General features: G+C 43.6%; 1 protein-coding gene across 1 annotated transcript; it reads right to left on the reverse strand.

Annotated features, from left to right (window-relative positions):
* Nucleotides 1-1,749: 1,749 nt before the first annotated feature.
* On the reverse strand, nt 1,750-19,736 carry gna12a (guanine nucleotide binding protein (G protein) alpha 12a). Its single transcript, XM_079279506.1, has 6 exons — nt 18,998-19,736; nt 13,451-13,669; nt 6,202-6,252; nt 5,916-6,116; nt 5,408-5,614; nt 1,750-5,003 (listed from the first exon to the last, which is right to left on the reverse strand). The coding sequence occupies exons 1-6, from the start codon at nt 19,313-19,315 to the stop codon at nt 4,842-4,844; spliced, it is 1,158 nt and encodes a 385-aa protein (XP_079135632.1). The 5' UTR covers nt 19,316-19,736; the 3' UTR covers nt 1,750-4,841.
* Nucleotides 19,737-24,828: the final 5,092 nt, after the last annotated feature.

Consider the following 24,828-nt stretch of genomic DNA (forward strand, 5'->3'; position numbering starts at 1 on the left):
TTGTGCTCATTAACAAGCAATCTGCCCTCGAGGCTCTGCAGCAAAAGAGAAAACACATCCTGCAGAGCCGATTAGATGCCAGACATCACAAAGTTGATTCCATGTGAACTAAAACAGAAGTGGTCTAATGACGTGACGGCCTGCGGTCCAGTGATGTGTCAGGGCCAAATCATCAGCTAATGAACCCCTAGTTGTTTATACTTCACTGTATGATTCAAACGTTTGGTTAGCTCCCACCCTCTGTGTGTGTGTGTGTGTGTGTGTGTGTGTGTGTGTGTGTGTGTGTGTGTGTGTGTGTGTGTGTGTGTGTGTGTGTGTGTGTGTGTGTGTGTGTGTGTGTGTGTGTGTGTGTGTGTGTGTGTGTGTGTGTGTGTGTGTGTGTGTGTGTCTCAGGGCCAGAAACCGCAGGAGTACTTTGGCTCATTATTAAATATCAGAGTTCAGACGTAGGTCCAATCAAAACAGCCTTAGGGGAAACATCAGCTTAACCGAGTCATGAGACCAGATTCTCTCGCACACATGCAGGCGTGTACACACTCAGACCCTCTCTCTCACACACACACACACACACACAATGTGATTTGTGTTTTGGGTTTTGCTCGGTGGTCGTTCAGTGTCCCGGCATGATGTACAAGCTTGTTTGTGGTGGTTTGTTGTGTGTTTTAAAGGTGGCTGCTATGGGATTTCTATGGTGGTTGCAGGTGTGTTCATAAGAAGTTAATGCGTTTGTTGTTCAAGTTTTCTGTGTGTGAACAATGTAGCTTTAAGTCCAAAGACATGGTTTTGTTAAGGGCCATATATTAAATTGAACACACACTTTTATATAGGCCCCACACCCACACACACACACACACACACAGTGCGGTGCAACTTGAGGACAAAATGTCCCGGGTCTCTCAGCCTCTATAAACGAAGGCTTCCTCATGTTTCACAGACCACTGGGGATATATTTCTCTGCTCCCTGCTTTCCCCCCTCTCATCTCCTTTGTAGGATACCGCGGGAGGCTGGTTTGGGTTTCTCTGATCTGTGTGTGTGTGTGTGTGTGTGTGTGCGTGTGTGGGTGTAGAGGGAGGGAGGGGGAGACTGAAACAGGCGGAGGGATGTCGTTCTTTACAGTCTCTCCATTTTGGGATCAGGACAGGAAGTGGGCTCAACAGAGGAAACATGACCTCTCTCCCTCCTCCCTCCCTCGATCCTCTTACTTTTTTCTTGTATTCTCTCTTCCTCCCTTTGTCCGTCCCTCCCCCAGTCCGTGCCTTCCCACTCACAGGGTCATTTCTGCCTTTTTTGTTTTTGGTTGCAGAGATCCCGTGCACGCTGTCGCTTGCGTGTAGACCTTGAATTGCATTCTACTCGCTTCCTGTGTACGTAAATCTATGCAAACCAGTGCTTTCTAAACACTCTGGTCTCGTTGATTCTGGGCTCCCTCCCTCTCTCTTGAGACGTGCAGTCTGTTCTGGATCAGAGCTCCTCTGATTAAAAGCCAAAGCAAAGGTCAGACTCTGCTGGGTAACAGAGATACTGCCAGACTTCAGCTTTGCACTTGTGCCCAGCGGTGTGATAGCTCGAGCTGATGAGCATCATATTACATTATGTGGAATGAAAGCCAATACGGTTAGCCTGCAGGCTGTACACCAGTACTCATCAGCTCTCTGCTTCCTGGCTTTGCAAAGACGGCTTCTCATGTTCATAAAACTGCCCCGGGGCATTAGAAAAACATACTTGAATTGAACTCAAAACATTTTTTTTATTTTGTATTAATCCCCTGCTTTCTCCCTCCCCTCTGCTAATCTTTCAACCACTTTCCGACACAGAAAGTTTTGACCTCTTGCTTTGCCGTACACACACTCAAACGCCCACACACTGAGAAAATAAAGAAACAGCATGTCAGCAAACGGCAGTGTATTTCACCACAGAGCACAAAGCCAAGGCACTGGGAAACAAAACAAAACAAAACAAAAAACCCAACCAAAGCAGAAGACCGCCCTCTTCTCATTCTGCTCGCCTTTTTAACAGTCCGCCGTTCATCTTTGTTTGTTTCATTTTCCCTCAGACGTTTTCCTTTCTGGTTGTTTTCTCTCGGACGCATCCAGTGCAATGACGACACGTACAAAAACAAAACGAAAAACTTGCGTGAGTGGTAAAGGTAGGTTAGTTAATGTTACAGCAACGTTACAGTTACAGTGATACTGTTAGACAGAGTGGTGTTTGTATTGTCCGGTTACCACCTTACACACAGTGTCAGGCAAATACTTACAGTATTCTATGTACAAGATGTATGAACATGCACAAAAAGGGCCTTAAGTCACGATGCAAACACACACATACAAATTACACAGTTTAATACAGTATTATAATAATAAGGCGTGTGGAAGTGCTCATGATCCGCCTCATTCCCCTCGAGGCCGTTTGGACTTAATGCTCAGTGTGGGAGGAGCAGCCCAGCTGTGTCCGACTGCTGCGTACCAAATCATGCAAATGTTGGGAATCTAACATTTTCTTTTTCGTAAATTCTCCGCTTGACAGCACTGATTGGAAGGATATGGGTTGAAAGGATTTTGGAGATGCATGCGTGTGGTTGGCAGGTATTCAATAAAATCATATAACAGGACATCTGAGACAGAGTTCTGATCAACAGTTTAACCACCAAACTGCAAGTAAACACAGCAACAGGACCATTTATTTATGCTACATTACCAGCTGACTGTCACTGGTGAAATAGGGCTGCACCGAGTGATTACTTTCATTACTTATGAATCTCTTGGTTATTGTTTTTGGGCCAAAAGCTGTCGACACACACAGAGTCGCCACTTTATTAGGTACACCTTTCTAATTCTTGGTAGGACCCAGAACAGCCTGAATTCTTTGAGGCATGCACTCAACACGGTGCTGGAGACAATGTACCTGATAAAGTGGCCACTGAGTGCGTTGTCAGTTGAAGAGTGTTTTAGAGAATGTTTATAGTCGTGCTTCTGGTCTCAACCAACTCTTGAGGAACATATCTGCCTCTTTAGCTGCTAGATGCTCCGCTGTGTTCACCAGCTAACCGCTAGCAGTGTCTGTCGGATGTTTGGAGCTGGACAGGTAGTGTGAAGCGGGTTTGAGGGAACTAAGTTGCCGGCTGTAAAACCAAAACATTGAGCTGAAAGACGCTAAAACGTTCTATGAAGTTTAGGGCGATGATTCCCTGTGGGTTCATCGCTGACGACGACCCCTTTCACATTAAACAGTCCTTTTTTTTTCATTGTTGAACAGCGTCAGAAAATAGTAAACACTATTTCCTAAAGCCAACGTCTTTAAATGACTTGCTTCGTCCAACAGACAGTCCACAATTCAAACACGATGATATAACACAGGACAAAACAGCAAACTGTTGCATTTGAGAAGCTGGAACCAGCATGTTTGCTTGATAAAAGACAATCAATTGATGATCAAAAATGTTGCTGACTGACGAATTGATGAATCAAGTAGCTGTTGCAGCACTAGACCGAAAAATACAAACGTTATAAAAACGTTTTTTTTCTTCTATGGTAACTCGAAGGTGTATAGAAAGTACCAGACTCGGTGCAGGACAGAAACTGATTGTGTGTCATCTGCGTAAGTGTTGTTGTTCAATCTGGTGCGTTTGACTTGTTTTGTGCCGATCTTCCCACCGTGACTGCTACAGAAATCCAAAATGGCCGCCTGCAACATGGTAACGAGGTCATTTACATTTCAACCCTGTCATTGTCTGCTCTTCCCTTCACGTTTACAGAACAAAAAAACTATTAGTGTAGCCGCATACCAGAGCCTTCTTGTAAAGGGGATACTTATCACATACCTCAAGTTAAGTCTAGGCTGTTGTGGTGCTTTTACTGGGACGTTAGCGGGAAATAGAAGAAAGGCAGTGGGATAGAGATGGGCCATAATCCAAGCAAGACCAGAGGCTGTGTGTTTCTGTGTGTCTTCAAACTAAGCAGAGTCTCTAATTTGACCGTCTCCCGTTTCTGCTGGGGAGGGAGGAGACGAACAGTCCGTCTATTGTGCCACAGAGGAGAGTTGTAGGATAAGACTTGCTATCTGCAGCTGTTCATCTCTTGTATGATGGCGGGAGGCATAAACACAAGAGGTAAAAGATAGGCAGCCCAGGAGAAAACAGGGAGCATGAGAGAGAGAGAGAGACTCGTCTTTTTTTCCCCTCTGTTAAAGTTCACTGACAGGAACACTTGTGCTTATCACATAACACAGCATATGACCAGTATGAGTCCAAAGCCTCACCCCGCTCCCTCCGTCACGTGGACACGAGGACCAGGCATTCTTCAGCACGCTCTTAACTTTCCTCAATCCTTCACTGCCTCCTGCTTTTAGCTCACGCAGCTTGATCCTGCCTCACCTCACCCGGCAGCAGTCTGACTTTTATGTTTGGTGACAGGGTTGTCAACAGTCACATAGAAAAAAAAAAAAAAACACTTTCAGTGCTCATGTCATGTCATTGGTGCTTTTCTCTATTTGTCTCTTCTTTTGTTAGAAACATTTTCTAACCTGTATATGAAGGCGAGAACACCACAGCTACAAGGAGGTGACTGTCTTTCCAGCACACACACACACACACACACACACACACACATTCATACAGGTTATATTCAGGGTCTTGTCCTCGACCCTCACAGTTTCCACAGGGGCCAAGAGGTCCAGAGTCACGTCGGGGCTCCACAGGTTCAGAGTTCAGAGTTAAATCCACCGACTCCTCCGCAGGTCAGTGTTAATTATGCTCTTGTGGGCTGCTGCGTCCTCCAGGCCCGGATTCACGGCTGGTTTCACAGTTTACAGTCAAGAGGAGCCGTCGTCTGCAGCCCGGAGGTCACTGCAGCATGATGTCTTTGAGGTTTTCCTGCAGGATGGTGTCCTTGACGGCGTGAAAGACAAAGCGGATATTTTCTGTGTCCACCGCAGTGGTGAAGTGGTGGAAGAGCGGCTTCCCCCGGTTTCTCCTCTTGCGGCTGAACGACTGCACCAGGAACGCCTGGAAGGAGCAGAGCAGGGACACTTCAGCAACCGGAGAGAGAGTCGATCTCTCTGCAGGGTTACCAGGTTTCTAATCTGCTTTTTACCACTGAAAACAAAAGCCCTGCGGTGTCTTCTTGTCTCCTCTCCCTGCACCGTCACCCCCTCACAAACACACTCCCCTAATATTTTAGTCATGAGGCTTTGTATTGGGTTCCTACTACATTAAAAACCAAAAAAGAAGTGAATCCCAAGCTATGGAATGAATGCTGCAATCCAAAACAACGTGACCCAACATCCTCACTTCGTTTCATCGACCTTAAAAAGGCAAGTCTCATCAGAGGAGGTGACTATCAGAGTTTGGTGCCTCATGTGTTTTCAGTGTGTGTGTGTGTGTGTGTGTGTGTGTGTGTGTGTGTTTACCTGTACATCCTCGAGCCTGCGGGGGTCCCCTCTGAACTCGGGGAAGTTCTTGCGGATGTCCACCGTGCGGATCTTTTCCACCAGCAGGTCTGTTTTGTTGAGGAAGAGGATGATGGACACGTTGAGAAAGAGCTTGTTGTTGACGATCGTCTCAAAGATATTCATGCTCTCCACCAAGCGGTTTGTCCTTCGATCCTCCATCAAGACCTGGAATCGGACGGACGTACACACACACGCACACAATTATCCTTTGTTATTTTGTCAGGTTTTATCTGAGCACCAATTAAGGATTCAGTCGTCGTCATGTGACCGTTGAACCGGACTGAGGGAACAATCAAGTTCCCTCAGCCAACCACAAAGAAAGCTTTGTGTAAATCTCCAATGCTGTCTCTCTGATGCTTCTTGTCCAATTTGTAATTGTTAAAGTCAAGAGAATATTGATCAGACTGTCTGAGTAACTTCATACAGACATCGGCGTTACATGATCGGAAATGTGCTTGAAAGTTACCTGATCGTACTCTGACGATGACACCATGAAGAGTATCGACGTGATCCCGTCGAAACACTGAAACCACTTCTGCCTCTGGGACCGCTGCCCCCCGACGTCCACCATCTTGAAAGGGATCTTCTTGATGACAAAGTCGTGCTCGACGATGCCTTTCGTCGCCTTCCTCGCAAACAGGATGTCCTGCTTGCTTGGGATGAAGTTCTGAGAAAGAGGAGACAAAACATTTTGTCAGACGCCGCAAGAGGTGAAGAAATTCAAAGAGATTCATCGAGTCACTGTGACTCACCAGTTGACCAATCCGATCCAAGTTATCCAGGAAGTATTTGACCGACTCGCTCTGCAGGCGGGAAGAAGAGAAAAGTCATTAGAAAATGCAAACTGAAACTCATCGCAGGTGTAAAACAACCCGTCCGGGTCAAATTGAACCATGCGGCCAATCAGTGTCTAGTCCAGGGAGATGCAGCTCATGTAGGCGATGACAACATGAAGTCAAGTAGAGACACCAGATCAAATGAGGGCTATAATCTCACAGAACATCAGCCTCTGATCGGACTTTCAGATGTAAAAAGTACCCTGGTCTAAAAAGAACCAAATGATCAAATGAAAGCACTCAAACCTAATCGTGGAACATTTTATTTATTGTATTTCTTTTTCATTTGAGTCACATTTCATGGAAGCAGTCGTACTGTGGTTATTGATTCAACAATACATCAATCCATTGTGTCTTCCCAATCAGATAAAAAGGACAGAACGCACGTCACCAACGTCACCAACCATAATCACATCAGTCTCATTGTGATTTAACTTGCACTCTCACATCCACTCGCAGCATGAAGCGAAGCGTTTCAAGTGAGATAACCCATCATTGTGTTTATGTGACCCATAGTCTTTATTGTCTCATAATCACAAAGAGTGTGCTTGTTAGCATTGCCACAGAAACAGACAGGATTCTCCGAAGTCCTGGAATCTGACATCAGAGCCGCACTGATCAACAGTCCGACATTAACTGTGGAGTGATTTGAAAGGAGCTTCTTGGAGTTACAAACCTGCACCTGACTCCTCTCAGATCTACAGCGCATGTAACTGTCTTTGAGAGACTTATTTGTTTTTTCTGGCCCACTAACTCTACCAGCTTTTTCTCTTTCCAACTTTTAGAGAAGCCCAGAGAACCTTTTTCTCTGCTGATACCGATTGCTGATCGTCAACGAAAAATCATCTCAACAACCCAGAAGTCAGTGCAAACCGTCGAAAGGTCGAAATGTTATTCTAGTTACAGTCATCTATAGTTGTTACTTGCATAAAAACCCAGAATTTAAACTCTTACGAAATATAAGATTGTATTTTCACACCATTAGATAAACCACTATATCCAACATCTAACTCGAACAATTTCATGTCTTGAAAATCAGAAACTCGCACTTGTTGAACAAGAAGTGTGCAACACACTGGACGAGAAAGCAGAGCATGATTTAAGTTGCGCCACAAGGCAGCCACTGAAAATAAGTACAGTAAAATAACAACACACCAGAGATTACGTAATCATTTATACATTCGATTTTTGCTTGTCATTTTTTAATTCACGCTGTAAAACTTAGATTTTTCATGCAGCAGTTGTGCTGAAAATCAATTAGCAGATTCTGGAAACTTGACACGTGTAATCGCATCACAGTGAACATAGAGTCTGCATTCATTTCTACAACTGCGTCACTGTTGTGGACCGGTAATGTGGTTTATCATCAGTCTGATCTTCCCTCGAATGGATTACAAGGCGGCTAATTGATTTTTGTATTTTTTTGGAAATGAATGGAAAGCGGTGGGCGCCTGAAACAAACAGCAAAGGTGCACTGGGTTTTCTGAAGCACAGCAGCATGATCAGCAAAATGGTTTTCATGTTCATGTGTGGTGAATGTGCTGAAACTGAAGCTGGATTCTTCTTTACACTTGTGATTTCTGACGAGAGTTAAAACCTGAATCTCTCTCTTAAACACACACACATTCAACAGGAAACAGCTGTGTGTGTGAAAACAGTGGGGTGAGACATGGGGGAGGGAGGGATTAGCGAGTCAGACAGAACCCAGTTACAAAGTCTTTTTAACACACACACACACACACACACACACACGAGCCTCACTGCAGTTGATCAGCATTCCCCTTTAAACCAAAAACGTTGTCGATTTTTCGGTTCCTGTCAAACTGATCCAACAGAATCGGTGAAAACTCAGTTAAATATATCTCTGTCGGTCCCTGACATGCCGCGTAACAACCAGGAAACGCGACCCCCCCCCCCCCCCCCCCATGCGGGTGAGATGTGACCCTGCGACCCCTCGCCGCTGACCTACAGTGTCACAGCAATAGGAAACACAAAGCCGAGGGACTCCGATTGGTTCAGCTGGACGTGAACTGGAGGAGGGGCTGGTCGGAGGGGAATTCCCAGAGAGATGAAGGGATACGCAAACACAGACAAGAGACATAGACACACACACACACACACACACACACACACACACACACACAGAGACACACACCTACAAGCAGATCATTTCCACAGATGCTTTTACTGCCATCAGCAGAAATGAAACAGCCTGAACACTGGTGAAGTGGAGGCATCAAACTAAATATCAAGATTAATGAATTTTACGAGGCCATGGATGAGTTTTAGTCCGTTGTAATGCAGATCTATAACTTGTAAAACTCTGTGTGTGTGTGTGTGATTGAGTAAGGCTGGAGGAATGTCTCCATTCATGGTGTGTATGGGCAGATTAGGGGCTTTATTATAGCAAAGACCCGAATAAGCTCACATTGTGTGTGTGTGTGTGTGTGTGTGTGTGTGTGTGTGTGTGTGTGTGTGTGTGTGTGTGTGTGTGTGTGTGTGGCCACAGGTATATATGTGCCACTCTTGTGTGTGACTGGGTGTGCCACGACTGTTTGACTGCTGCAGTCGTTTCACTTCAAACTGATGTATTTTATTCATTAACTCACTGAATATAGAAAGTAAACGTCTCTGGCTGTAACTATCGCCTCTTTTTTATGATGGATGAATCTGTTGGTTCTATCTCATTCATTCATCATTTAGTCTATGAACGTTTGTTCCCGAAAATGGCTGAAAACTAAATCAATTTGAAAATATTCAGAGCCCATAAGAAAATTTAAAAAATGTAATTAAATGCTATAAAAACTCAATACCTTGATTGAACAATCAATAAGTCAACTAATTGTTTCGGCACTATACTATTCATACATGTATGTGTATGTTAGCTGTAATTGTGCTATAAGTGTGAATAATAATTATATAATTGTACTGAATTGCTGTTGTTTGGATATCTTGTTGTAGTTGAGACGATCATCCCGATCAGTAACGACAACGTCGTACAAGTTAATTGCTGAAATCTGGGACAAGATATGACTGAAAGAAGTCCGAACTGGTAAAGCAGGACCAGTCAAACATTCAGACCGGTTTCAAACAAACCTCCAGGTCAGGCAAAGTTATCTGGAAGAGAGAAAACGAAGGAGAACAGTAAAGTCACGACTAAAAGTGTCCGTTGGAAACATCCATCGGTTTACAGGCCGACTTCCTGGTTGAACTTTGACCCACTGGACTTTTTAAAACGGCGTGTGTTTCTTGACCGGATGCACTTTGTTGCGCTGACGTGGACGATGCAAAAAACTGAATGAAAATGAGACCCAAATTGTAATAAATCCCAAATGTATCCTTCAGTACAGATATTTCACATGCAGTTGTTATGGGAACATAAGCACACACTTGAGGATGCTCAAGAAATAAGAACCGAGAGACACGGAGAAATACTTTTCCACTCTGGGAACACTCGTAGATAAAGTTGCAGACTGTAAATACAGAAGAGCCAATGTTAACTCATGAAGTGCAGCAGCAGAGACTTCCAGGATGAAATCTCATATCGTCGACCATATGGGGGTGAGTGTGTGTGTGTGTTCCAGCATTTATAGCCTCTTTACATCTTTATGGGGCTTTAAAGTCCCCTATACAGTGTACGGTCTCTACTCATACCTCCTTTGTTCAGGATGCATGTGCTGCTGAAGACAACAGCAACAGTTTACTGTCACAGCGTGATACACAGCCTTGTTGTCGTCAAGCAGCAGAGGTTTTGGTGTTTATGTCTATCTGAGCGTTATCTGGGTGTGGTGGGATCCCGGAATGAGTAAACAAAATCCTTGCTTTCGGTTACTCTCTCTCTCTCTCTCTCTCTCTCTCTCTCTCTCTCTCTCTCTCTCTCTCTCTCTTTCTTTTTGTTTCCTCCCTTTCAGCTGGTGGCTCAGCTCCAGCCCATCCTGGGAAAAGCTGACTGTGGTATCCCCGGAAAACCTCTCAGAGAGTGGAGAGAAGGGGGGGGGGGGGGGGGGGGGGTGGAGAGCGTCTAACTCAGCACATTTACTCCACAGTAGACATTTTAGTTTTTCTTTCTTTGAAAAGGATACGGCTGGTGTGTTCTATCTTATTGTCAACGCGTCGGCCAAAGTCTCAATACTTTCCAGTTTCCAAACTCTTGTCCGTCGACACACACCGAAAGAAAGGTAAACACAGAAAGCAGTCGCCGGGTCAGCTGTCTGCTCATGCCGCTGTGCGTGCGTTTCATTGATTGTGCGCGCGTGCACGCTGGAGGAGCCTTTTATTTTTAGACGGAACAGAACAGAGTGAAACACGAGCTGACGCTTCACCGGACCAGCTCAACTTCAGTAGCTTCACGCCACCGGCTTCCAGTGAAACCGACTTGCAGCCTGTCGTTGTGTCGCTCGAAGTGTGACACAGGACACAGTGTAACACAGAGCGAGACTCGTGCTGCTAAAGTCACATTTCTAGAGTTTCTACAACAGAGGGGCTGAGAGAAAAATTAGCATGACAAGCTAGTCAGTAACTACCTGCAACAAATAGGTTGCTTTTTTTAAATCGGTTTGTTTGTCAGAAGGATTACAGGAAAAACCACTGGCCCGATTTTCATAAACCTTGTCTGTTTGTTGTAGCTTGAGCCAAGAAAGAACCCATTAAAATCACGTGGCGGACGCTCACTTAATTATTCACGAATGGAAACGGCATTGGCAGAGGTCTGCGCTCTCCAAGAGCCTTACTGGTTTTAAAAATAGGACCCAGGTTGAAAAAGACAAAATGGAGAAAGTATGGCACGGAGGAATAAGATATTTCAGGCTTAGAACTTAACTTAAACTGCATTTCAAACTTCGTATACATACATTCCATACATTCAATTTGACGTCTGCATTTAACCCATCCGAAGCATTTAGTGAGCTGGTGTAAAGGAACTTGGTTTTTAGTCTTTCCATAAGAAAAAACATCACCACCCTTATCCTATAGCCAGGACAATGTCTGCGAGCCTGTGCCGCTGTGCCGCACTGGCTTTATCATACAGCTACTCCTGATTAGACAAGGTCTGGCCCAAAGCTGTGCACGGACATCTCTCACACACACACACACACACACACACACACACACACACACACACACACACACACACACACACTCTCTTACAGTATGTTAAGTGAGAGGGAGACGGAAGTGGCTTCCGTCTGACTCCAGATAGTTTTGGCACTGATAAATGTGTCTCAGGGTAAAAGGTCAAACGCACAGCTCTGGACAGAAGGTAGAGCGGCTGTGTCACTTCCAGTGACGCAGAAAATAAACGAGCTGCAACATCCGATACAAACTGCACCGACGTTTAATTGATTTTTTTATTCACCCGCCCAAATTCAGCGAAAAACCCGCCATACTCTGCCTTTGATTGGCTCGTACTCGTTGCCAGAATTTAAGTTGATTGCCTTCTTGTACAGCGCTCGCATATCTAATTACAATGTCCTAATAGGAGGAACATTTTTTTTGTTTTTTTAAATGTTGCTATATTTGTTGCCTATATGGATGGAATAAAATCACAGATATGTTGGAGGTTTGAATTTGGATGTGGTGTCACAATTAAACTAAATGTTAAACCTACTGGTGATATGGCACACTGATTAACAAGAACATTTTCAAAATGTTATGTATATGTAACCCCATCTAGACGTAGACATATTTGTATGAAATAATTAAGCATTTCAATATATATATTTTTTGGTTTTTGGCCACTTGGCGCCATTGTAAAACGCTGTAAACTCAACATTGACACATGTGGAGTCGTGTTTCTGGCCAATATTCACTCATCTTTTAGTTAGTTTAGTCTGCTTTGACCTTATTTTCCATCTATTCCACACGATTAATACGGTAAAAAGAGGATCAGTAACGTGTGCAACACACTGGTTTTGATCAGCATGTGTTTAATATATTAGGGTTAAAAGAATAACACTCTCATCTCAGAGGCGTTTGCTTCAGATTGTGTTCGGTGCAGCGTGTCAGATTAAAATCCACAGGGCTCCACTTCACCGGCTCCATTTCCAGTCAAGAGAAAAATAATTACGTCTTTGTAAAGTCTCCAAACACAAAAACACGAGCGTGGTAAGTTACGCAGGAAAACCAATAAATACCTCCACAGGCTGCTCTCGGTGCAGTTCTCCTTCACTGTGACTTCTGTCTTTGGGTGACAGGTCAAAAATAAAACACAACATTTCTGAAATCATCCAGTGACTTCCTCTGAAGTTGTGAGCATGTCACTTGTTATCAACTTTGTGACTCCTGGCTGTGGTAAGTCAGTTACCGGGCAGATATCTGCCAGTCTAGACTGCTAAACCCACACAGTGCCAGGTTTTTATTAAAGGTTATTCTTTCACAGCTCACAGCAGAGTGAGACAGAAGTGATGGAGAGGAATGATGGCTTACAAAGGCCCTGAGCTGGATTCAGTTCCACGATGGTATTTCATGTGCCAATCGGTTGACTTTATTTACGTACTTCTTTGGCACCACGTTGACGCAGAAAAGGCAATATTACATTTTCAGCCTGAGAATCAAGCGGAGTCTGATTAGTCATCCTGATATAGTTTTCTTTGGCTGCTGAGACACGTTAAATGTGAAGCATCAGCCAGTGAGTAATCTATGACTGATCATGACTCCTGGTCAGTGAATGAACCGGAGGCTGGTTTACAACACAGACACAGTCATGTAAGATTATTTTTTAAATATTTCACCATCAATACACACGTTTGGGACTTTCTATGTAGATACGTCAGAGCCTCGGACTTCTGCGCGAGTCATTTAAGCACTTTTCAAGGCTTTTTTCGTTCCAAAACGAGAGTGAATCACATCCCTTAGCGACTTTCTTTCTAGATTCAGCAACTTTTGGAGCTAGTTCTGCTTTTATCGGAAAAGAGTTGGTAACATTGGCCTGGGTTTTTGTCGGTAGGATATTTCTTTTAAATCCAGCGTACTGCTGCTGGTATCTAAAGATTACCAAACCTTACTTTAGGGTTGGTTTGCAGTCGTTAAAATATTTATTTTTAAAATAGGTAGTTGAGTTTCAATGCAAGTTTTGTCATTTACAAAAAGATAGAAGTTTGAGGTATTTTATGTCTTCAACCTGTCAGTCATCCAAATTTAACAGGCAGCCATCACTAAAAAGACTCACCAGTTGGAACTCGGAGCGTCGTGCGTAGGCCTGGTGTATGCCGGCGTCGGCCCACAGCGCGCTCAGTGCCGTCACGTACAGCTGGAACTCCCTCGGCTCGACCCCCGAGCCGCCCACGCGTCCCTCCCACGACATCACCAGCATGCCCTGCTTCTCGTTCTCGCAGCTCTGCCAGCTGATGCCCAGCTTGTCCCGAGCGTCCACCAGCACACGCATGCCCTGCAGAGACACACAATCAGTGCACATACATGTGGTGAAGTGGTGCAACAACGGCTGCTTTTTTCTCTAATTCCATCAATAGTGTACAAATGTTTCCTGACCACACGGAGGGGGAAAGAAAAAAAACCAAACAGAAAACGTCATACTGCATGTGCTGCTTCCAGGGGAAAACGTTGAGAGAGTCTAGTGTTACTGGTAAACATGGAGTAACTTTAACCGTGTATGTGTCCAACACGCACGCTCAAACGTGTGCATGTGTGGCTGCTGGTGGTTTTCTGTTCTGTGTGGGAGGTCTCCTGCTGAGTGATCAAACCAACCCATACACACACACACACACACACACACACACACACACACACACACACACACACAGACAGATGTTCAATGTTTTCTCTCTGCTTCTCATTTTCTCATATATACTTCCTTGTAAATACTTCCTTTTAATCATTCAAATTCAGCGTCTCAATTTGTTTGCCGGTACATTTGGTCTGTTTTGTGAGACCGTTTTTATTCGTAACTCATTACTTGTAGCATTTTTAACATTGTTTATTCGTCAATTTTGCTGCTTGTTTATCTTTCTCTTTGTTTACTTTGTTGTGGCCTAATAATTGAGTCCGACGTGACGCACATTCCACAGCATCTTAAAGTTCAGAGTCTGCTGCGTTATTAAAGCCTGTTTGCTTGATGTATCGATTGAATCAACAGAGGACAGAGCAGCAAGCAGTGTTATTGAACTACGAAGCGTTTGAAAGGTCACAGTAGGTTAAGGGGTGTGAGTATCTGTGTGTGTATGTCAATGAGTCACCTTACCCTTGTGCAACAGTCAAGTCTAGTCACGTTTATTTGTACAGCTTAATCTCGCATTCGAAGAGGCTTTACAGGCCCACAACATGAACAGCCGCCAACCCAGCTCAACCTCGTCTCTACGAAGACGAAACTCCAGAAAAATCTGAAAGAAATCCTCGACAAGGAAGTTCAAAGAGAGATTCCCCCTCTTAAGATAGACGTCTGTGCAACAGGAGGTGTGGGTGTGGAAAAAAAAGCAAGTGCAGTAAAATAAAAGGAAGACGTGACAGTTTGTGTGTGTGTGTGTGTGTGAACTTGTCTGACTGGGATTCTACTTTGTGACTAACTGGTGTGTTATTCAATCTGGTCCTTCATTCAGAACTTTTCTTTTCAGAATTGATGTTTTTTGTTTTCACGGTAGGAATGCGTAAGACTGACAAAACTGGTGTTCAACACAAAGACACACATGTGACCGTAATCTGACCCACATGCGGATCAAACGGCAGCATGTTGGCAGTAAAAATACTGATGGAGAGTCACTGTGTGTGAGCTTTGAGTCACATCCACTCTTGATTATTGTCTCTGTCATCATCTACCAACCATTTACTCATCTGTGTATTTGTAGCATGACCCTCTATAGTCTTGTTTGTCTCACTTCCTGTATGACCGCATGTTCCTCTGTGTTGCTGCTGGTCAGACAGTCTCTTTGTCCTCCTCGTCTGTCTTTAACAAGTCAGTTAGTGTGTATCAATTCAGCCTGTCTGCATTTATACACCAAATAGCGGAACAAGGGTTGGGCGCCTTCTCGGTAGCCGAGCGGTTACAGCGCATGCAAAGCTACGGCAACACACAAGGTTCAACTCTCGTCGAGCCCATCTCTCTCTGTCGCACTCATTTCTACACCGTCAAATAAAAGTGTAAATGTGAATCTTGTGCTTTGCAGTGTCGTCATCTCTCTTTGTCAGTTGAATCAACCTCCACATTTGTTTGTGATGTTGGCACCACAGTTTAACAACTTGATTTATTTTTCCTTTTCCTTCGGGGTGGATGTTTTGCTGTTTGCTGTCCCTACTTTTTATTTGTTAAAGGCCGAGAATTGGTTGCCAATTTCTAAAAACAACCTGGCAACCCTTACTGTCGAGCCCTGTTACCGTTCTCAGTATGTAGCTTTACAGATCAATGGGCGTTACATAGATGCCTTAACCTTTATCCTGGTGGATTATTATCCAATTTCACAGCTCCAGTATAGTTCACCATTATCATAGTTTACCACCGGTAAACTTTGCCATCTGTTTTGAGGAGGACTTGGCGATGACTTTATGAGCTGATAAGGAACAGATGAATGCTACATTTGTTTTGGTCTCTGAGGCCTTAGGTTTTGGCTGGGTCCTTTGAAAGACGGAGCCTCAGCCTGTAATAGGCGGGTTGTACTTCAAAAGAAGTGGTTTGTCGGAGTTGTGTTTCAAATCAAAAGTTAATGGTGTTAATAAAGTGTTGATATCCGAGCCAAGCGGCCACACTCGAAGGTCGTGAAAAGCCGCCCGTCATCGCCATTGGTTGTTCACATGAAAAGTGACAGAAATAGTTGTGCCAAGAATGAAAAAAGACAAAAGACGAGCTCCTGGTATTTGTCTTTGGTGTCACTGGCGCCAACCACATGGGGCTAGAAAAACATAAAAAATCTGATGTCTGAACTGAAGACCTGTATGCTCACAGTAGTGACGTGGTCCATGGTATTATTAGCAGTCGCCTACGGAGGCAGCTGGCTGGGACTGAAAAAAGCTGTTTCATTTATCACTATTGTGTAATTACAAAGTAGCTCCCTTCCTGCTTTCTGGATGTCCGCCCCATCAGCTGCACAACCTTCCTCCTTAAACATGGTGCCGGTGTTTCTCGCCCCCACAATCCCAGTAGACGTCAAAAACTGTCAAAATACAGCTAAAAGGCAGATAACCAGCGCCTTTTCCCCCTGACCTGTAACAAACAAGCATTAAGTCGTAAACTATCTCTTCAATCCGTACAAACTGTGCTGAGACCCGCAGAACTTTATTTGAAATTCTTATCATGACCACGAAGTACCGCTCACACACCGCCCATCGTCCCGGATGATGACGTCAACCAGCCCAAAGTCAGTACAAACCATTAAAAGTTCTAAATGTTATCCTTTTACTTTGTTATTGTCATTGTTTTAAACAAACAATTATGAGCAAATATCACTTTCATATTTGTAGCCCGTTGAAACAAAACATAAATATAAATTCTCTCGCTGATAAAGAATGTACCGAATGTGAAAGCGTGGAATCTGAAGATTTCTTTTAACCTTAAGGCCAGTAGGCGATTTAAGGAAAGGGTGTTGTCCCCCTTCTTAAATTACCAAAAAGCTAAATTCCCCTTGTTAACCTGCCACCCCCCCCCCCTCTCAAACCCCTTGTAGCAGAGAGTGCAGCAACAGAGGGGCTGTTCAGTTGAATATGTTGGTCCTGTCGGTCCGACTCATTGATCATTTATCTGACTGAGGTTTGTGCAAGTTACAAAATATCACCAGCCTCACAGGTGGTGCTGAACGAAAACAATCCATCCGCCCCTCTTGTTAAAAATTAACTCATCGCTTGGGTTATCTCCCCTGATTGATTAGTGTTTGAAAGACTTGCTTAAGCAATAATGACAGACAAACAATGACAATCAAAGATAAAACCTCCAAACCATCGTGTGCTCAATCGATATGAAGTGGATGAAAACGAACAAGTCTTTATTGTTGTTGTTGTTCTGGTACAGCTTGGGAATTAGTGGCTATCAGGTTGTTCAGACACCTACACTTCATGTCCAAGGCTTGACACAGTTCTTTAGTTTCACTTCGTGAGAAAGCAGAGATTTATCCGTTAGCGGAGGTGTAATTACTGAGATTGAAGAAGCGGCACCAAACCTGCTCTGCACCGCTATGTTACTTGTTTTTTTAAGCCTAATTGTGCAACACACCTGTGGGTTCTCAACTTCATCCCTCCTTAACTTCCCGCTTTGTTCTCTTTCTTTATCATTCGGTTCCCATGAAGGGAGGGGGGTTTCCTCTGCACCCGGCAGGTGAGGTGAGGTGTGTTCAGGTAACATCCCACTTAATACACCAACGCTTCTCAGCTTGTTTCAGCATTTACAAATGTCACATGAAGTATTTCTTAGCCGTTTCTAAGGGAATTGTTAGACTACTTTTCATTATTTTCAGAGATTTTATAGTCCCAATAAGTATCAATTAGTCAAGACAATGATTTACCAATTAATCAGTAATGGATATAATTACCTGATTGTTGTTTGCTGCTTTTCTCTCCCTGTTCCATTGTAATGTAAACTGAATACTTTGGGGTTTTGGCTTGGACAAAACAAGTAATTAGAAGATGTCACTTTCGCCATCTGCCACCATTGACATTTTATAGACCACGTGATCAATGTGATTATTGGGAAATGAATAGTGAATCATCTTTGACGTAAATTACTTGTCACCCTAATAGTATTGTTGTCTTGTGGAGGGAACACATTGTTACTGGCAAGTTGGAAAAGACGCTCCCCTCATTGTCCAAAACATGCATTTCCAATCATGTGATTTCGTGTAATATTTGCCTCTCCTGCGCCCTCCTACACATCAGGCATTGTGTGTTTTTCAGGAGGTTAAGTGGCGGTGAAATGTGTGTACGGGGGTGGGTGTGGGGTCCTGTTGATGGCGTGGCCCGAGACAGCGCCACCGCTGTATGCTGGTATTCAGGGGGAGGGAGGGTATCGTGTACTGCCTCGGCTGTGTAGAAGTGCCGGCCCTTATCATTCTTGTCTGGGCTGTGTGGCACTCAGGGCGGATGTGCTCATCCCTCAGGAATAGTCTGGCATTGTTAGCTGGTGAAGGAGGCCCAGCCATGACAGCAAACAAAGGGACAGCGCTTCAGGATAAAAATATGTCGTATGTCAACAAACCTCCCTGTGTGTTTGAGCGAGTATGTGTGTGTGTGTGTGTGTGAGGCTCCACTGTGGGGTGAAAATGTCAATATTAGGGCTGTGATTAATAAGCAATATATTCTTTACCACTAATTCATCTGGGGATTATTTTCTTGATTCATCAACAATTGTTTGGTCTATAAAATGTCAAAGTAAACAAGAACCATTCAAATTTAGTTGACATCTGCTTGAGTCCAAAACTCTAATATGTTCAGTTTCCCATCAATAAAGATGAAGAAACACATCAAATCTCCACATTTGAGGAGATGGAACTGTGATTTTTGGCATTGTTTCCTTAAAAAAATAACTGAAACAAGGAATGAATAAATTAGTTGACTGATATTTCTCCTGTGAGATTCTCACGCATCCTTGAGTTTAACTGTAACTGTTTAACTCGGTTTTACAGGTTTTATACATTCACGATAGAATAAAATATCAATTTGAAAGTAAAAAACTAAAAGACAGAAGCAGGAGTTAAAAGCCTGGTGGTTTAAACTTTGGAAACAGTGCTGTTAGGTTTGCCTGAAGGCCCCAAGCTATCTATTGCCCATGAATCCTTGTTCTTACCTTCAGTATATTCTCATAGATAGTGTCCCGGAAGTCCAGAAGTGCTTTTTTATCAAACTCTTGCCCGTTAATGATGCGCATCTGTTTGAGGAATGTGGACTTTCCGCTCTCTCCGGCCCCGAGCAGGAGGATCTTCACCAGCCGACGGACGGCTCTCCTCTCCCGGGCGAGCATCGCGTCTATCTCCCGGCTCCTGCGCCGCGCCTCGCGCTCCTGCGCAGCGTCCCTCTCCCGGCTCCCCTCCTTGCTGCTGCCCGGGTCCCGGCTGGCCTCGGACGGGAGCAGGCAGCGGCTCAGGGTGCGGACAACTCCCGACATGGCGAGTCGTGGGAAAAAGTTCACCGAAACTTCAGCGGGAAAATGTTCATTATAGGATGTGGCTTCTGGGGTGGAAATGACCCAGTCTGGTTACATCCACTTGATAAATAATACGTCTGCAGCGGATAATGAAATCAATTCTACATTTAGAATGAAAGGGTGAAGTCGTTATCTCGTCTCTAACCAGCAGACAACCCGTGTCCATCTTGGGTAGACCGCGCCATCAACAAAAAAATCAATCTGGATAGAGAGGAAACAAAGCCGGAAAGTGTTTAAAACACTATTTTTAAAAAGTTGAAATGTTTGAGTCCGTCCTGGCCTGTAAACAAAGACGTAGGCTCGAGTGGATCAGTCGTCGGTCTGACGATCCGAAGCCAAACAATAGTAAGAAGGCGCACACGGGGACAGCCCATCCACAGTCTGCGCTCACTGCCAGCGGTTTGTGAACTTGGGCAGCGGAGTGAGAGCAGCTCCTCCGGGCGGCGGTGGGACCGTCAGACTGGTGGGGAGGGCGCCGGTGCTCTACCGGGGACCACCGACAGGGGAGTGACACTCCGCTGCAACAGCTCAGAAACATATGGAAGTCCATATCTGCCACTGAGATGAAGAACGACGACGACTGGCTGTCGTTACAATGAGAATCCGAAAAAGAATGACTTAGTGTCTCAAAATAAAGACTTAGTGTCTCACAACAATGACTTAATATCTCACAATAATGGTTTAGAATGTCAAAGTGATGACTTAGTTGCTCAAAATAATAACGTGTATTATCATTTTGACTTAGATCTTAAAATAATGACCTGGCATCTCAAAATTATGACTTTGAATCTTAAAATAATCACCTACTGTCTCAAACATAATGAGACTTTGTATCTCAATTGAATGACTTAGTATCAAACAATAATGACTTAGCTGCTCATTCTCATTCATTCTCAAGATTTTGACTTTCTATCTCAAAAATCATGAAAGATGTTTTCAACATTTGAAATAATCTATAATGACTTTGCATCTCAACATAATGACTTAATATCTCATGTAATGACTTGGCATCCCAAAATAATGACACAACTTTCTCAACATTTTGACTTGTCTCATTATTTTGAGATGCTAACTCATTATTTTGTGATATTTTCTCCTTAGAATTACTTACAGGACCTTTTCTTTCAGCCCAGTGGCAGAAATGTTCTGCCACACAAAGCCTCTTAACTGGGATTAGCAGCAAAGGGAGATATATAGCCTATAGTTAACCCTTTCCCCCCAACATCCTCTAAGAAAGACAAATTGACAACTCTAGATGACCGAATGTTTGTTGAAATAAAAGGATTGCTTTGCAAGATTAAAGGTCCAGTGTGTATGATTTGGCAGCATCTAGTGGCGAGGTGGCAGATTGGAAACAACTGAAACTTCTCCCGTGTGCCAAGAGTGTAGAACTATGGTGGCCAACGTGAAAAACATGAACATGCCAATGGCCCTATCTAGACCACTGTTTGGTTTGTCCTTCCTGGGCTACTGTAGAAACTTGCGATGGAGATTTAAACGGCTCATTATAAACTAACGAAAACACAACGATTCGTATTTTCAAGCGACTATACCAATGAAAACACATATTATATTGAAAATCTGCCAATAGATTCCACTAAACACGAGTCATATTTTACCACAACTGGGAACAGACCCACTGGATAAAAGACGTCACAAGTTCCTGAGCTGAAAGTCTGTTTCTCTCCAATCTGGTTCCTCCACCAACAAGTCTTTGCATCGTCACACTTTTCTCTCAAACAGCCAGACAAGCCAAAGCATCCAGGCATGTACAAACTGGTTTGTGTCCCTGGGAAACATAAGCTTCTCACTCAGCCAATGCGACAGGAGACCCTCTTCTTGACAGCCTCCCCTGCCAGAGACACTAATCAGCTGCAGGATCCAGGCCCTTTTCAGGGCCAGTTTCCCTACATGAATAATCTGCCTCACAAACGCCAGTTGGGTCCGCAGACCTCGCGTACTCCAGCATTTGTCATTTGTCATTTGAATTTGAATTGGCATGGTCTCATCTAAACACTATCAGCCTATACAACATGTTCTTCCACAAAATATCAACTCATTTCAAATTCAATCCTGTATTTATTTATTTTCAGAGATGAGAAGGAATAAATGAAATCCCAAAATATGCTCAGTTGTTGCTAAAGCCAGGAAAGCAGATGCCATTAAAGAACGCAATCTCCGAATATCAATTGTTCAACGAGCAAAAGTTACCGTCGTTGGGATTTTGGTGTAATATTGCAACGGATATGTTAAATATTCCAGCTTTGTAATTCATCACAACTGTTTTCATGATATTGTGATATTACATCCACAGCAATAAAAAAAAGAAGAAAAAGAAAACTAGGATGAAACCAGCAAATGCTTAAAATATTAAATTGATGACAAAGTATGAAAACGTATTAAATTCCCCAAACTAAAAGTGTATTAATAGCCAACTGTAATTAAATATGACATATTAATTACAAATAATTTCTGCAAAAGCTGTTACTCATTGTAAAGCCCTCAGAGAATGAATGAATGAAATCGACCTGATTTAAATTTGATACCTTTGAATTCAAAAACAGAATTCAGAATTCAGAACAGTCTGAAAGAAACGAGCAACAGTTTTTTCGAATGAAAAAAATACGTTGCAGTTCTAAGTTTCTTTGGGCAGAGGGCGCCGTTAGATCAGATTTGGTGCAGCCTCTCCTAAAACAAATCCCTCTTTCTAAAACTTAAGCAGGAGGTGAGAGATGGTGAATGAAATGCACGGTCAGCAAGCAAGGTATCAACGAATAACCACGAAGAGGCCGTGTAAATCACGCTCGGAACATGGTGTTCTATATTGATCCCAATATAGATTGTCTGTTGTTGAGGACGTGCAGCACGATCACACACACACACACACACACACACACACACACACACACACACACACACACACACACACACACACACACACACTCGTACACACATAAAAACAAGTTATTCTATTGAAATGAACCCTTAATTAAAAATCCAAGAGCTGCGACAGTCTATTGAACCAGTGCAGTGTGTGTGTGTACATAATATTTACGTGTATGAGAAAGAGGGCGAGATGTAGCGCTAGATTAAAATTCATCTGGATGGCAACACACTCCTCATGTAATTAGCCTAAAAGCCTTTTCATCAGGCTTGAAACAACAGACACACGGGCGTGCACACACACACACACACTAATGGACACCCCCAGAGTATGCTTCTAGCCAATACTATTCTACAGTCACCTCTTAACGCTATTGGAAGAGGCATCTGTATGATGGCACCATTGCCTTGGTGTGTGTTTTCGTGTCTGTATGAATTATTTATATACTCATGAATCTGGGAGGGCATGTTGAGTGCTGAGACTGTGTGTGTGGGGGGGGGGGGGATTTTGGGGCAGGAGTCTCTTCATCCGGAGAACAGATGGTGGTGGGGAACCTGCAAGATGTACCTACGTTGCCTTTCTGTTAAAAGTCCTAACAACACGGATCCAGCTCCATTCTGAACTATGTTCAAACCCTCCCCCTCCTCATCCTCTTCGCTGTTATTCCCACTTTACTCTGATGAACTGTTGTTATTCAGGCACACTGTCTGGATGCCTGTCTGACTTGAGCTACTTTGGCACCAAACACACCTTTTGTACCTGACTGAAATGCCAAATGCAGCTGTTAGCGGTGATTGACAGGCCCACACTCCAGTCAGCGCAACATGCTTCTCTTCTTCCCTCTCTAATGGCAGCGCTGCTCTCACTGCTCCATGTCAGAGAGATGAGACTCAGTGGGCTGAGTGGCAGTCGGTTCAGAGGATTTGCAACTTTTCTTTGGGTTTGACTTTGCAATGCTGAAGGTGAATTCTGGTTTATTACAAACTGGGTCTTACATTCGTAGTACAACACTGTACGCACCAAGTTAAAGCAGCTATAATCAACATTTTTAATCATAACAATGGATCAAATTACGATGTGAAATGCAGTGGTAACGAAGTAGAAATACTTCGTTACTGTACTTAAGTCGTTTTTTTTGGATATCTGTACTTTACTACTTATATTTCTGTTGACTTTTACTTTTACTTCACTACATTTTGCAAAGAAAACTGATACTTTGACTCCGATACATTTCCCCTGAAACCTTCGTTACTCGCTACAAAATCAAATCTATCTTTAGAAATAAAATGAATCATGAGAGCAGCGTCGGGGACTGTGGTGGAACACAGACTGCAAGCAAGCAGGTTTGGTGAATCAGTGGTCCTAGCAGCAAGTTAAATCATTGGTTAGTCACGTTAATGCGCAATTGCAAACAAGTGCTCTCAAAGCCGCGGCGTTTTGATTCCCAGTGATGCCCAGGATGCTACATGCTATAAGCTAGCGGGCGACTACATGAGTCGAATTCCACACAGGACGGGTGGGATGAGGAGAGGTGGACGGGTCAAACAAACACTGGTGTTTCCTCCAGGAGACAATATTAGCAATATATCCGGAGCACATTCTCCTCTGCCCTCACCACACATGAAGGTGCTGAGCAATGCAGCGAGCGAAACACATTTCCAATAAAAAGGTAGGAGATAAGGGATTGGCCTTTTAAAGTCTTCTACTGGGAGCAAACTGTGAAACAGCGAAAACAGAATTGGACGCACCACCAATACCAATGGAAGTATAGACTCGCTGTCAAATTAGTCACATTGCCTTTCATGGTGGAAAGAAACAAAGTATAAACCTTTCGACCTGCAATAACTGCTTGTTTGGGCAGCTTGGTGTCTTACCTTTTCAGATCTCAGCCAGTTTGGAGAGTCAAGATTTAATGAAAAAAAGCGAGAAAAATAAAATACAAAAATAAGAAAAAGTGTAACTAACACAGTCGGAAAAAGAAATATCTCAATGAAAACATGTTTGACTCTCTCTTTGAGTGGAGGTTTAATTCAGTGCTGAAATGATTACTCCTTCAATTGGTGAGTCAGTCGACAGAAAGGTAATCATTTTTGACCGTCCTTTGAATGTTATTTATCAAGCAAAAATACGTTCCAGCTTCTCAAAAGTGAGGATTTCCTCCATTTCTCCGTTTAATCTCCCTGTAAACCGAACGTCTTTGGGGTGTCAGACTGTTGGTTGGACACATCAAGCAATTTTAAGTTGTCCCATTGGGCCCCATGACATTGTGACACGGCATTTGTTTTGATCAAATGATTCGTTGATGAATAATTGAAATAACGGCAGATGTAGTTTGATTGATTTATGGTTTAATTTTAGGCAGTGATTACAAAATCCGCCTCCTGTTGTTTGTCACTGCACTGATGATGTGCGTTTGTTGGTATTCTAACTAATGATTCTAACATCCAAACTTTCCCAGGTGTGGGTCCATTGATTGCTCACAGCCAAGCTGGCTGGCTCCTCGCGTCAATACAAGTGAACGCTGTTTTTTCAACACCTCACCACCCACCAGCTTTTCCCTGATGGCAGGCCAACATTTTCCATTTTACAC

This window comes from Melanostigma gelatinosum, assembly GCF_949748355.1.
Source record: "Melanostigma gelatinosum genome assembly, chromosome: 11".
In the NCBI taxonomy this organism is placed as follows: Eukaryota; Metazoa; Chordata; class Actinopteri; order Perciformes; family Zoarcidae; genus Melanostigma; species Melanostigma gelatinosum.

What these genes read in the sequence shown, in the direction of transcription:
- gna12a (XM_079279506.1), bottom strand. Translation starts at nt 19,315, where the DNA reads ATGTCGGGAGTTGTCCGCACCCTGAGCCGCTGCCTGCTCCCGTCCGAG. An exon ending in GACGCTCCGAGTTCCAACTG is followed by an intron (nt 6,253 to 13,450) that starts GTGAGTCTTTTT and finishes TCCCGCCTGCAG; the next exon opens with AGCGAGTCGGTCAAATACTT. An exon ending in CATCGTCAGAGTACGATCAG is followed by an intron (nt 5,615 to 5,915) that starts GTAACTTTCAAG and finishes GTCCGATTCCAG; the next exon opens with GTCTTGATGGAGGATCGAAG.